Source organism: Triticum dicoccoides, chromosome 5B (genome assembly GCF_002162155.2).
Source record: "Triticum dicoccoides isolate Atlit2015 ecotype Zavitan chromosome 5B, WEW_v2.0, whole genome shotgun sequence".
NCBI classification, from domain to species: Eukaryota; Viridiplantae; Streptophyta; class Magnoliopsida; order Poales; family Poaceae; genus Triticum; species Triticum dicoccoides.
The window spans coordinates 414,714,460-414,727,249 of record NC_041389.1 but is presented as its reverse complement, the minus strand read 5'-3'; the positions used below and the strand labels follow the sequence as shown (position 1 = coordinate 414,727,249).

Here is a 12,790-nt window from a genome sequence, read left to right as displayed (position 1 = left end):
CCAACAATGCACATTGTTCATCAAGGGAAGGAGGCAGCAGGGTTCGATCGACTTCAGTTAGCAGTAGTAGCAAAGGAATCACTCGGGTTCAGTAACGTAGCTAGTGCAATCGCTCGGGTTCAGTTAGAGCCCAACACCTCGCACGCACGCGCATCGCTCGGCCCTCGACCACCCACCGTAACCGGGAACTCCCCGAAATTTCCCTCTCCCTCGCTTCTACCATGGTTTTTTCCGTCATGGACGGCCCAAAGAATGTCATGCAGCTGCGTCTCCGGCCCGCCCAGGATGAAAAGCCCATTTTCTATCATGATTTTTTGTCATAGAAGTAGGAGCCCACCACATCTATGATGATACCGGGTTTTGTCACAATTATCATCATAGAGGTGTCATAAGTATGACAGAAAAAAATTCATTCAGTCCAAAATGTCACAGATGTGTCTTTTTTTTGTAGTGATCGCACGCAATCAAAATATGTGACATGATATGGCCATCATCATCTTGTGCTTTTGATCTCCATCTTCAAAGCATCGTCATGATCTCTTTCGTCACCGGCTCGACACCTTGATCTCCATCGTTGCGTCAGGGTTGTCTCGCCAACTATTGCTTCTACAACTATTGCTAAGGCATATCGATAAAGTAAAGCATTTACATGGCGCTTGCATATCATACAATAATTAAGTAACAACCCTAAGGCTCCTTCCGGTTGTCGATATTACAAAACATGATCATCTCATACAACAACGTATATCACATCACGTCTTGACCATATCACATCACAACATGCTCTGCAAAAACAAGTTAGACGTCCTCTACTTTGTTGTTGCAAGTTTTACGTGGCTACTATGGGCTTCTAGCAAGAACCATTCTTACCTATGTAAAAACCACAATGGTGATTACCAAGTTTGTTGTTTTAACCTTCTTCAAGGACCATCCATAGTCAAATTCAATTAACCTAAAGTAGGAGAAACACACACCCGCCAACCACCTTTATGCAAAACTAGTTGCATGTCAGTCGGTGGAACCGGTCTCATGTGCGTGGACATGTGCAAGATCTATCCATGAAGATGCATAGCAATGAGGGGGAGAGTATGTCTATGTACCCTCGTAGACCGTAAGCGGAAGCGTTTATTAACGCGGTTGATGTAGTCAAACTTCTTCGCAATCCAGCCGATCGAGTACCAAACATACGGCACCGCCACGTTCAGCACACGTTCAGCTTGATGATGTCCTCGCCTTCTTGATCCAGCAAGATAGCGAAGTAGTGGATGAGTTCCGGGAGCACGACGACATGGTGACGGTGGTGGTGATGCTATCCCCGCAGGGCTTCGCCTAAGCACTCCGAAAATATGACCGAGGGACGAAATTGTAGAGAGGGGTGCCGCACACGGCGAAGAGATTGTTTTGGCTTTGTGTGGCACCCCCTCCAAAAAAGTGAAAAGTGCAATGTGGTCCTCTATTGTTTGCTCTTGAGGTTAGGTTTACATGTTGTTGCAGGAAGCAGTACAGATTATGCCCGATGAGGTCCCAGGCGCCCTCAACAAAGCAGTATAGATGGCGACCCCGTGCAGCTCATCAGCGATAGTCGTGGTTTTGTAGCTAGGAGTGTGCAGTTTAGTAGCCACTAGATACATGTTATTTTTATATTTCTTTTGCTGTGTTGCATGATCTTTGTGTTTTATGCCAAGTGCTAGGTTCGCTTCGTAAAAAGAATAGCAAAGAAATTCCCACAAGAGGCTCACATCTTTTTCTAATGCAAATTGTTTCGTTTGTGGGATGATTGAAATAAATGGTATTGAAGTTCACTAGCAAAAAATAATGCGGCTCACTTTGGAGAGTGATGTTGCTCACTTCGATATATGTCGTGGTTCACTTGTCTCCTCTCTGCGGTCCACTCTCGTTCATAAAAAAGTTAAAAAAAAGACAACAAAAACTCGTATGAGAAAAATAACGTTCGACAAAAGAAATTATGCAGGTCGCTTCCCCGTCCGATGCAGTGCAGTTTTCATTCTGAAGCAGTGTGGTCGGCCGTATGATGTTGTTCATCCCGTAAGTGCAAAAAAAATTGTTACGGAAGCAAAAAAAAAAGTAATGCGGTTCACTTCTTGATAGTGTTGTGGTTCATTTACACCCGATGTGAAATGCACTCTACTTTCTCGTCCTTGAAAAAATTACGTTTGAATAAAAGAAATCATGCAGTTCTCTTACCCATCCGATGCAGTGTCGTTTTTCGTCCGATGCAGTGCGGTTTTCAGTTGGATGAAGTACCCACGTCGATTTGGGTGTCGCGAAAAACAGAGTGTCCACATTTCGTTAATTTGAAATTCCTCTTAAACCGTAAAGAATTAGGGAGAGTGTTCTGCATGAAAAAGTTGCACCTCATCGATATCTTTCCAACGGCGTATCGTTCAGATCGTTCCGACCAGCGGTTCGTAAAAATTTCGTGAAAAACGGTCGCTGCCACTCGTCGTTCACGACACATTTTCAAAATTAACTTAAAATTGTAAGGAATTTCAAAAACATTTCAATATATGAAAGTTGCGCCTACTCCATAGCTTTTCAACGGCATATTACACGCCTCGTTTTGACAAACGATTAAAAAACTGGAGCGAAAACAGTACCAAAAATTTGAAAAAAATTGAAAAACAAAATTCCGCGATTTAGTAAATTTAAAACTGCTCTTGAACCGTAATGAATTAGACACAATAATAGATATGTAAAAGATGTGTCTCGACGATATCTTTCAAACTATGTATCATTTGCTTTATTCCGACGAGCGGTTTAGAAAAAACGCGAAAAAATGTCCGCTGCCACTATTCGTGGGTCACACCATTTTCAAAACTGCTCTTAAACCGTGAGGAATCTCAAAAAGTTTTTAACATCGCGAAGTAGCGCCTAATCCATAGCTTTTCAACGGTATATTACACGCCTCGTTCCGACATACGATTTAAAAACTGGAGCAAAAACAGTATCGAAAAATACCGCGTGCAGTTTTTTGCGACGGGAAGTTCACTCGCCTGAGTACTGCAGCACACTTGGTTCAAACAATGGCGTGCGCTTGCGTTGAGCGTGCAGTTCAAAAGTGTTATCAGAATAGTTATTCTACTAATATTAGCAGAATAGACCGTCTGTGTGTGTGTGTGTCTATACATATATACACACACACACACACATATATATATAATAGGACTCTTTTTTTATACTCCCAAGAGTACATACTCCCACCCTTAACCGGTCTAACAAACTAACAGACAAAAGAAAAAAGAGAACAAACCGATGCATAGACTTCCTTCTAGCCAGCGTGTAACATGGAACTACTTTCCTTTTCACCGTGCCTAGGTGCTTAATCCTGGAATTAAGGATTGGGATCACGTGCTTATCCATACGCTATATACCCCGCCAAAAGATACTCCAAGTATATACCTTTAAGGGTTGTAGTATATGCGCCCGAAGTATATACTAATTTTGTGCATTGTGGAGTGCAACTTTTGTACTAAAGTACACACCATATTCTGTGATGTCGTACAAACCGTATTTTTTCAATAAACTGTATATTCATTTTTTGCAATAAAGTATATGCCACATGCTTGGAGATGCGAGTATGTACTCCCTTCGGTCATTTTTACTCTGCATATTAGGTTTGTCTGAAGTCAATCACATCCAACTTTGACCAATTTTATGTAAAAAATTATTGACATTTACATAACAACACCAACATCATTAGATTCATCTCGAAATATATTTTCATATTATATTTATTAGATATTATAGATGCTAATAATTTCTAATATAAATTTGGTCAAACTTAGCTAAGTTTGACTTTCGGCAAATTCAATGTGCAGAGTAAAAAGGACTGGAGGGAGTACTACATTTTTGTGGTGTGGTATGTGCCACATTATTTTGTGACGGAGTATATGTATATAGATAGTATATACTTCACTGTGCATGTATGGTAGTATATACTACTTTAATTATGTGGCGTGTACATACTGGTTTTCTCATAGGTAGTATATATACTGCTCTTTTTAGCATATATACTACTTCTTCCATTCAAGTGGTATATAGTGTCAAGAATCCAAAATGAGACATCATCTACTTAAATTAAGTGTAAATACATGTTTTTGTATGGAGTGTATGCTTCTTGGTCTTTCTTTTTTTGCATCATACTTCTTGGTCTTTTGCATGTAGTATATATCGTGTGGGCCAAAGAATGCACGCAGCCCAGAAAGAAGTATATGCTCTCCATAAAGAAGTATATGTATGATAGTTGGATGGACCAAAGAATACACACAACCTAAAAAGAAGTATATGTTCTCCATAAAGAAGTATATACATATTGATAGTTGGATGGACCAAGGAATACACACAGCACAAAAAAAGTATAAAAGAATTCCTTATTTAACACTATTTTAAATTTCGTTTCCCTATTTAACACTGAAGAAATATTTCTTCCCTATCTAACACCAACTTTAAATTTTGTTCCTAATATAACACTTTCGTCCATTTTTTGACCTAACGGTGTTTAATGACACGTGAAATGACAAGTTTACCCCTGGTTCTAGCTGAAAAACTTCTCAAGACATGGTGGTGGGGACGTCGAAGGCGCAGCGGACAGGAGCGGACGAGTGTTTGCGTGAGCCCGTGGTGAAGTGTCAGTTTTAGAATGCCAAGTCGATTCACCCAAGCAGCGCACGTACGTGCAATGCTAGCTCAGAAATACATGCAGCTTGATTAATTTTTTTCCTAGATGCAGAACGTGCTTGTCTCTAGCCGCGTATGTACGTACGTACTTGAGCGTTGAGTCTTGCTTGCGTTAGCTTGGTGAATAGAACAAACAGGTCGAAGAGATTTGTTGGTCATGTCGCTCCTGCATTTTTTTACACTTCTCAATCTTTTTTTCTGTTGTATAAAGCAGTCTTGACGGTAAGCACAAAGCAGTCTTGACAGTAAGCACGTCTATGCACTATCAGAGACTTGATTAAAACTAGAAAACCTAAGTCTAATATAAAGAAAATGATTGAATAGATGTCTGAGGGCAGAATTGTCATTTCACGTGCCATTTAACACTATTTGCACAAAAAATGGATGAAAGTGTTATATTGGTAATAAAATTTAAAAGTTGTGTTAGATAGGGAAGAAATATTTTTTCAGTGTCAAATAAGGAACAAATTTTTTAGACAGCGTTAAATAAAGAATTCTCTCAAAAAGTATATGCTCTCCATAAAGAAGTAAATACATATTGATTGGATGCAGATTGATTTTCATTTGCATGTGACAACACGATTCCTTTCATCGTCCATGTTGGATTAGCAGAAGAGGAGATTGATGCGAGGAAAGCTGGACTGCACCAATGTCCAGATTGATTTTCATTTGCATGTGACAACACGTTCCTTTCATCGTACATGTTAGATTAGCAGAAGAGAAGATTGATGCAAGGAAAGCTGGACTGCACCAATGTCCACATGAGTCTCTGGGTATCGTGCATGGCTGTATGCATGAAGTCGCTTGACTACGCATGGCCGCACTGCCGTCCACGGTTCCATGTCGACTTCATGTCGTACCTCTGGCCACCGCCGGCTGCCTGCATCTCCTCTTCATCATGGAGCCGCCGGCTGGCTGCGTCACCCATTTGTCGACGGGACGCCCGGCCGCTCGACTTCATTGTTGTAACCTGCAGAAAACAAGAGAGAAATCCAGGAAGAAAGCTTCATCCATCAAGGTTGTACAAAATAATAAAATTACAACCTGAACCAAACGATCAGATCGTTGCTTATTGGCATCGATTCCTAAAACAGCTACCGTCACCGGATGAAATGCACGGCGCTGCTAGTCATTGGCATCGTCGGAGATCTTGGACTGGCTACCGTGGCCGGATGAGATGCACGCGGTGCCCGTGAGTCGTGGACAACATCGTGAGATCCTGTCGGGGAGCACCACTGGAAGCCGGTGGCCATCGATGCAACCGAAGCGCAAATGGATAAGAGGGTCGAATAAAACAAATAAGAAACCTAGAAAATATGGATCGCCAACAACCTTTGCTTTTAAGAAGGATCTTTTCTCTTATTACTTTAACTGAAATATAAACGGGATCCCACCCATGGTTGAGAAAACCAAATCAGAGAAAGAAACATGGATAGGAGTACATACTCCTAGGAGTACTAACCCAATTTCATATATATATATATATACTCCTAATGGACGACTTGGTGAATAGTCTGCGCGGTTTAATTTTGCTGGGTTTTTTCGTCATCCTCCCACCTCCGGTTTTTTTCGTCATCCTCCCATCTCCGTTAACTCGCAACCCTCCCGCGAAAAAAACCGTGGCAAAAAAATCTGCCTCCCGATCCCATCTCGATCTCCAAGCTCCAGCGCGCCGCCACCTCCTGCCGACCGCCGCCCTCCCCGGCACCGCACGCCGCCACGAACGCCGCGGCCGTTGGCGGCTCCCCCCACCCCCGCCGGCTGCCCCGGTCGTTCCGCGCCCTCTCGTCCTCGGCGACGCTCGCAGCCTCCCCGCCCAACGCGCCCACACCTGCGCCCGGGGTGGTCCAGATCAGCGAGGAGCACCTCGTGCGGTGCGCGGCGGCGGGGAGGGCGCCGCTGCGGGTGGCGGTGCTGCTGAGCGGCGGGGTCGACAGCAGCGTCGCGCTCCGCCTCCTCCATGCAGCCGGGCACAACTGCACCGCCTTCTACCTCAAGATCTGGTTCCAGGTCCGTACACACTCCCCTGTCGCTATGCTCTGCAATGCTACGCTACGGGATCACTTAATAAGCTCGGCGTGATTAATCTGTAGGAAGATTTCAGGAACTTTTGGTCCGAGTGCTCGTGGGATGACGATTTGAAGTATGCACAGGCTGTGTGTGACAAGGTATATTTCAGAAAATTCATCCAGTGCATGCTGTTTCATTGAATGGCCAGTGTGCACCATATGTAAACTAACTCTGGCTGCATGAACTGACTGATCTAATGGATGTCTTTTGTAGATTGACGTGCCATTGGAGGTGGTACATATATCTGATGAGTACTGGAACCATGTGGTAAGCTTCACTTCAAACTTTTTGCGCCTGATCCTCGCAGACATCCCATATGTTTTTCTGCATTCTGAGAAACTATAATGGATTTTATATCTAGGTGTCTCATATGATTAATGAGTACCGCAACGGACGCACACCGTACCCTGATGTTCTTTGCAACACAAGAATAAAGTTTGGTATGGATGTGCACACTTCTATTACTGAAATTTGATTGTGCATCGAGGTATAGTCTTTGAACTGTGTTCATGTGCTTATTCTTTTTCACTCATTTTCTGCAGGAGCTTTCTTAGAAGCAATTGAAAATTTGGGATTTGATTACATAGCTTCAGGGCATTATGCACATGTAGTCCATCCACACGTTGAGAATGCTAAAGAGCCATCGGTGCTCCAACTTTTGAAAGACGAGGTGCTTTAAAATAGCTTGCTTAGCTTCAGTGTTACTGAATTTGATGTCAATTGAGTTCTATTATTCATCCAAGAAGGAAAGTTGTGATACAGTGAAACAAATATATGGTTCTTCTGTTTAAATAAATATTGGTTAGTCGAAACCACCTTTCAGACTCTGATTGTTGTTTCAGATCAAGGATCAAACTTATTTCCTCTCACATCTCTCTCAGCCCCAGCTTAGAAGGCTTCTTTTTCCACTGGGGTGTATAACAAAGGTGATATATTTTCAGGATCTGGCGGTGTATTTATCTGTAAATGGAGCTCATCTTTTGCAAGATGAAGTTCGCAGTCTGGCTGTTCAGATGGACCTTCCTAACCAAGCTAGAAAGGATTCTCAGGGGATATGTTTTCTTGGAAAGGTTATTGCTTTAATATAGTTGTTAATATTTCACATGTTTTTTGCAAAATATCGTTCTGTTCTTTATCCTTGTGTTGTCTCATTTTAAGCTTAAAAAGTCACTCTTTCTAGGTCAAATTCAGTGAGTTTGTTCAAAGACATGTAGGAGAAATGGAGGGTATACTTCTTGAGGCTGAAACTGGAGATTACCTAGGGATGCACTGTGGGTTTTGGTTCTATACGATTGGTCAGCGACAAGGTTTGCGACTTTTTGGAGGACCTTGGTATGCACTGTACATGATACTAGCCTCTTTTATGGTACAATAAGATCAGCTAAATTAAATGTATATTAGCCTGAAGTATTCTACAATTCAAGGAAGATCTGTCCTCATGTAGCACATATCTATTTATCCATAAATTCATCAAATGAGTGGTCATTTTCTCTTACACAAGTATGTTGTGGAGAAAGATGTGCAAAATAATGTGGTTTTTGTATCAAGGAATTACTATTCGCTGGATAAGAGGAGGCGAACATTTCGTGTTGGATCGCTGAACTGGTTTAGCGATTCTGGCCAGCGATTACCGCGCGCCGCCACGAACGCCGCGACAAGGAAATCTTTTAGTTACATTACATCGTTGGCCTTCTTCCTGTGACAGAGAAAGTTATGGACACGGTAGAGGCTGCCGAGAGGAGTTCCCTTGCTGCAACCTCCAATGGTATTTCCGGTGCAGTGTCCAAGAGGTTAGTGGACATTGTCCCTTTCTTTCGTATTCAGTGATGGATGAAAAGTCAGAAATGACAATTCTGCTGTATTATTCAATTCAAACTAATGTTTAGTACTTTATATTGCCGATAGAAATAATTTTATCCGCTTGATTTAGGAAGTGCACATAGGTAGGTCAACATATTTTGTAGCTCTTTCACATGTAAAAGCATATGTTGCATAAGAAATTATTATCTTCGAAGCATACTCACATTTCACTAACAAATAGGGGGAGGTTCAGACTTCAGAGCAATGATAACAAGGTTTGTTCCTCACTCTTTTGTTGGAATTTTAGTTCCAAGTTAACATGATTTCGTATCCGCTTCATAAGTCATGCATTTGCTTAATTAGGTGATAAGTAGAGCAAAAAAATTGATCATGTTATTGTGGGGTTTGTTTAAACTCCAGCATAAGGAATTCTGGTTTAAGAAAAAAGACTTTTGGCTTCTTTAATTACAAATTGATTGCAACATCGTGTTAGTATGTGATTTCTCACATGTGGTTATAATATTTGTGAAGACGTGCATTGCACGTGCACTTGGAAGCGGGCCCGTGGCCCGCACCGGACGGGCCACAAATCATTGGTAGTACATGTCGTGTTTATCCTCACTATTGAATATTTTGTATATAACTATTTATGCAATACTTGGACCATAGGAGCAATTCATTCTGTATATTTTGCTGGGGATTGTGCCTTCCAGTCAATTTATAGATGGGTAAGATGTATCACAATATCTTTGACTTGCATTCTCTATGATGTCAAGTAAGAAAATAGAATATATACTCCTTGAATTATCTTTTCTTTTTTTCGATGTCTCTATCTTACTTATATAATCCAATTGGCATTCGCTAGAGTTTCTGTTGATGAAACATTTGTTTTGTGATGTCGGGAGGTTCTGTTTGTGACTTTGCAATCAATATTCGTTGATACGGTTCGTAGATCATGATATCTGCACAATCTCAATCTACTTCCTGTGACTATATATTGTATTAATGGGTTGTGTCAGGGTTATTTTATCAACTACTCGGTTGTTGATCTACATTACAGTTTATTTCTTACACGAATTAATGTTGACTCGATTCCCTGTAGTAGGTTGAGAGGCTTCTCCTCTCATGATTTGCTCTGATTAGTTTGCTTGGCTCCATGCTACTCATGATTTCTTTGAATTATTCTGTAGGAGCTCGATCAAAAATCACCTATGAAAAATATGTCGTTCTTCTCTACAGGGGTTGAATGTGGAATTTGAGGATAATCTGTGCACCAGCATCCGACTCCTTGATGTTGCTCTGATCATATTGTGTAAATATATTTCTAATAAAGCAATCACCCGATGGTGTACATGTTAGAAATAACAAGATGTAATCATCAAGTGTGAGAGATAGCAACATCATGATGGGATGGTATGTACTGTTGTGCTCATCAATAGGTTCGTCTTTCATTCTCTTGCAGCCAGCATGTTTTTTGTTATGCAAACAATTATGAAATATCTAATTTCTATGTACGTCCAAATATATATAAGTAGTTGTTGTTAGCACTGAATTTGGATTTGTTAACGGTCGCTGCATTTGGTCTAATCTCGAGCCTCTGGCTGTGGATCATGTTCTTTTGATATCCGCTTGCCATGATATGTTATCTCTGGTATGTGTTACCTCTATTTTTTTGTCTGGACTAATTAGGGCCTGCTTCTGTTTGCTCTAATTGATATAATTGTTGTGGCATGCAGCAGCCAAGCCAACAACAGAGCCAGGCTTAGGCCTGATGACAACTTGACAAATATGATCAAGATGCTGAAGATGAGGAATCTGACGAAACTAAAGAAATAGGGGGTACTCTTAGCTTTAGTTCCTTATATCATTTTTTGATATTCATTGCTATGTATCTGTATAAACTTGCTTCGGCCATTATTGACAATTGGTCAGCAAAAGAATTGCATATCTCTAGCCATCCAGAATAAGCGGATGAGATGATGTGCATTCATTTGGTGGCACAAAATCAATTTCCTTTTGCCAACTAATAGTACATACATTAAGAAAATTACTACAGTTGGCAGCTCTTCACTGCATGTTTTGAAATGTTTCGTGTGCTTGTCCTACCAAGTCACTTACAGAAGCAGGTACAACATGCTAAGTAAGCATCCAATTATTTACCCTATATTTTGTATCAATCCGAGAAAGACGAGAACGATGGCTGGAAGGCAGGGCGTTGTTGGATGGAAGGAAGAGTGAGAGAGATAGGAGGGGCATGAGGTGACAAGTTCAATGGGGTTGCCAAGGAGGTTTGAGAGAAACAGGCCGCCATTGAGATTTTTATATCCGCTGGCATGCGCGCTTGCTTGCTGATGTGCGCGTTTGGCTGTTGTTGCTGCGCATGTGTGCGTGGTATGCCCCTGCCACTGTGTATCGCTGCGATGTTGTGTGCTTGTTGCTGCTGATCAGCGTGTGTGTGCGGTTGTGCGGTTGCTGCCGCGTTTTCTTGTAAAACTGCCATGCACTTCTTTTTCTTGTGCTGAACAATTCATGATCACTATACCACTGAACTCTTTCTTGAACAGAAGCCACGTGAACTTAGTTTGAGCTCTTATGTTGTTAAATGAAGCATGATTTTTAGTAAGCTGAACAATAGTTCTGATTTCCTCACTTAACAGGAAATTTTCAGTTCTATTTGTATTGTTCTAATCAGTTGTTTTTACACTACTATGTAACCAGCACTCTTATATATCAAGTGATTATAGCATCTTGATTATTTCTGTATTGACTTTCCTTTCTCAGATTACTGATCCATGGTCTTCCTGTAGATTTCAATGCTGACTTGAATCCTGTTAGGAGTTGATCAAGATAATCCGTTGTGTTGTGATGCAATCACTAATTAATTTGAGAGAGAACAGTGTGGAATCAGAAGTAACGAGATGTGACCATTAAGTTTGACATATGGCAAGAGAATGTGATATGTAGTCCTCTATATGCACCAATAGTGCATTCACTTTTCACGCTTCTATGGTTGGTTCATATGTGGTTATCGAAGCAGGATAAGTTCTTGAGAAGGACTCTAATTGCTATGGACCACAAGATTTCAGATGTCTCTTCCTATTGCGTATTGCCGTTGACATTGGACTTTCTATCCAGTAAGAGGGACATTGGGATCATTGTTCATCTAGAGAAGTCAGTGCCAAATCTACGTCAGGACATTGGGATGTTAATGATTGGAGGTGATGTTTTTCTCTTCCATACCTAAATTGTCTTTGGTATAAGTCCATATAAAGAGAACTGCAGTGTTCTAGCTATTGAAGCACAATTGTTAAATTAATTAATTTTAGCTATGTTATAGTTTGAGTTGAGGGCTTCTTACCATTTTTACTTCTACTAGATTCATTTGTCACACAGTTTTTAGAGCAGGGTACTTGACAAATGAGTTAGATCACTTTTCTGTCTGAGAGTCGATTTTTTTTTTGTGTTAGATGGATTGACAAGTACCAAAGATTGATGCCAAGCAGAACTAAAACCTGTGCATGGATTACCTTCAGTCCCGCATTCCAATCAACAACATTGGGCCGAGCGAGCGCGCGGGTGGCGCAAGAGGCAATGGGCAGCCGGTGGCGATTGAGTGGTGAGCGGCGGTGGCGAGGTCGAGCGATTGGCACAAATGGCGAGTAGGCAATTACCGTGATGGGCGAGCGGACGGGGCGAGTATGTGTCATGATTGCATCACAATTAGAATAAAGTAGACAATGCATACGTGTGGCCATTGACTGATTTTGTGTGTTGTGTACTTGTGTTAACAGCCAGCCAAATCAATCAGACAAGGACCATTATGTACGTGAGTGTGTTAGCAGTGGGTATATCTGAAGATTATTTCTCAACTCGGCATGTGGGTAGAGACTAAAAAGACGATGCCATGGTAGCATGGCAGACCTGGCAAGTGCCATGAACATGATGATATTCTTCCTTTTCTTAATTCCTTGATTTAAAAAATAATTTGCTCTGCGTGTGTAGGAACATAGCAGTCGGGCAAACGGCACTTTGTCATCTTGATCTATCAAGGGAAATAATTTCTTTACTTTAGAAAATGTGGGTTCGGATTGGTCTGTTGAGTTATGGCTGGCTGATCGGAATAATTTTTTCGATTTAAAAATGTAGCAAATAACATTTCATTAGAGATTGGTCTGTTGAGTTATGACTGGCTGATTGAAATAATTTTCCTATTTAAAAATGT

General features: G+C 41.2%; 1 protein-coding gene across 1 annotated transcript in view; it reads left to right on the top strand.

Moving 5' to 3' along the window:
- The window catches only part of LOC119309628 (tRNA-specific 2-thiouridylase MnmA-like), a 30,792-nt gene extending 18,260 nt beyond the window's left edge, over window positions 1-12,532 (top strand). The window contains exons 2-13 of the mRNA XM_037585598.1: window positions 6,327-6,708; window positions 6,792-6,866; window positions 6,982-7,035; window positions 7,130-7,208; window positions 7,311-7,438; window positions 7,710-7,838; window positions 7,949-8,100; window positions 8,317-8,558; window positions 8,810-8,843; window positions 9,808-10,407; window positions 11,376-11,786; window positions 12,036-12,532. Coding sequence (XP_037441495.1) covers window positions 6,327-6,708; window positions 6,792-6,866; window positions 6,982-7,035; window positions 7,130-7,208; window positions 7,311-7,438; window positions 7,710-7,838; window positions 7,949-8,100; window positions 8,317-8,470 — 1,153 coding nt within the window. The 3' untranslated portion in view covers window positions 8,471-8,558; window positions 8,810-8,843; window positions 9,808-10,407; window positions 11,376-11,786; window positions 12,036-12,532. The remainder of the gene's footprint in view (window positions 1-6,326; window positions 6,709-6,791; window positions 6,867-6,981; window positions 7,036-7,129; window positions 7,209-7,310; window positions 7,439-7,709; window positions 7,839-7,948; window positions 8,101-8,316; window positions 8,559-8,809; window positions 8,844-9,807; window positions 10,408-11,375; window positions 11,787-12,035) is intronic.
- Window positions 12,533-12,790: the final 258 nt, after the last annotated feature.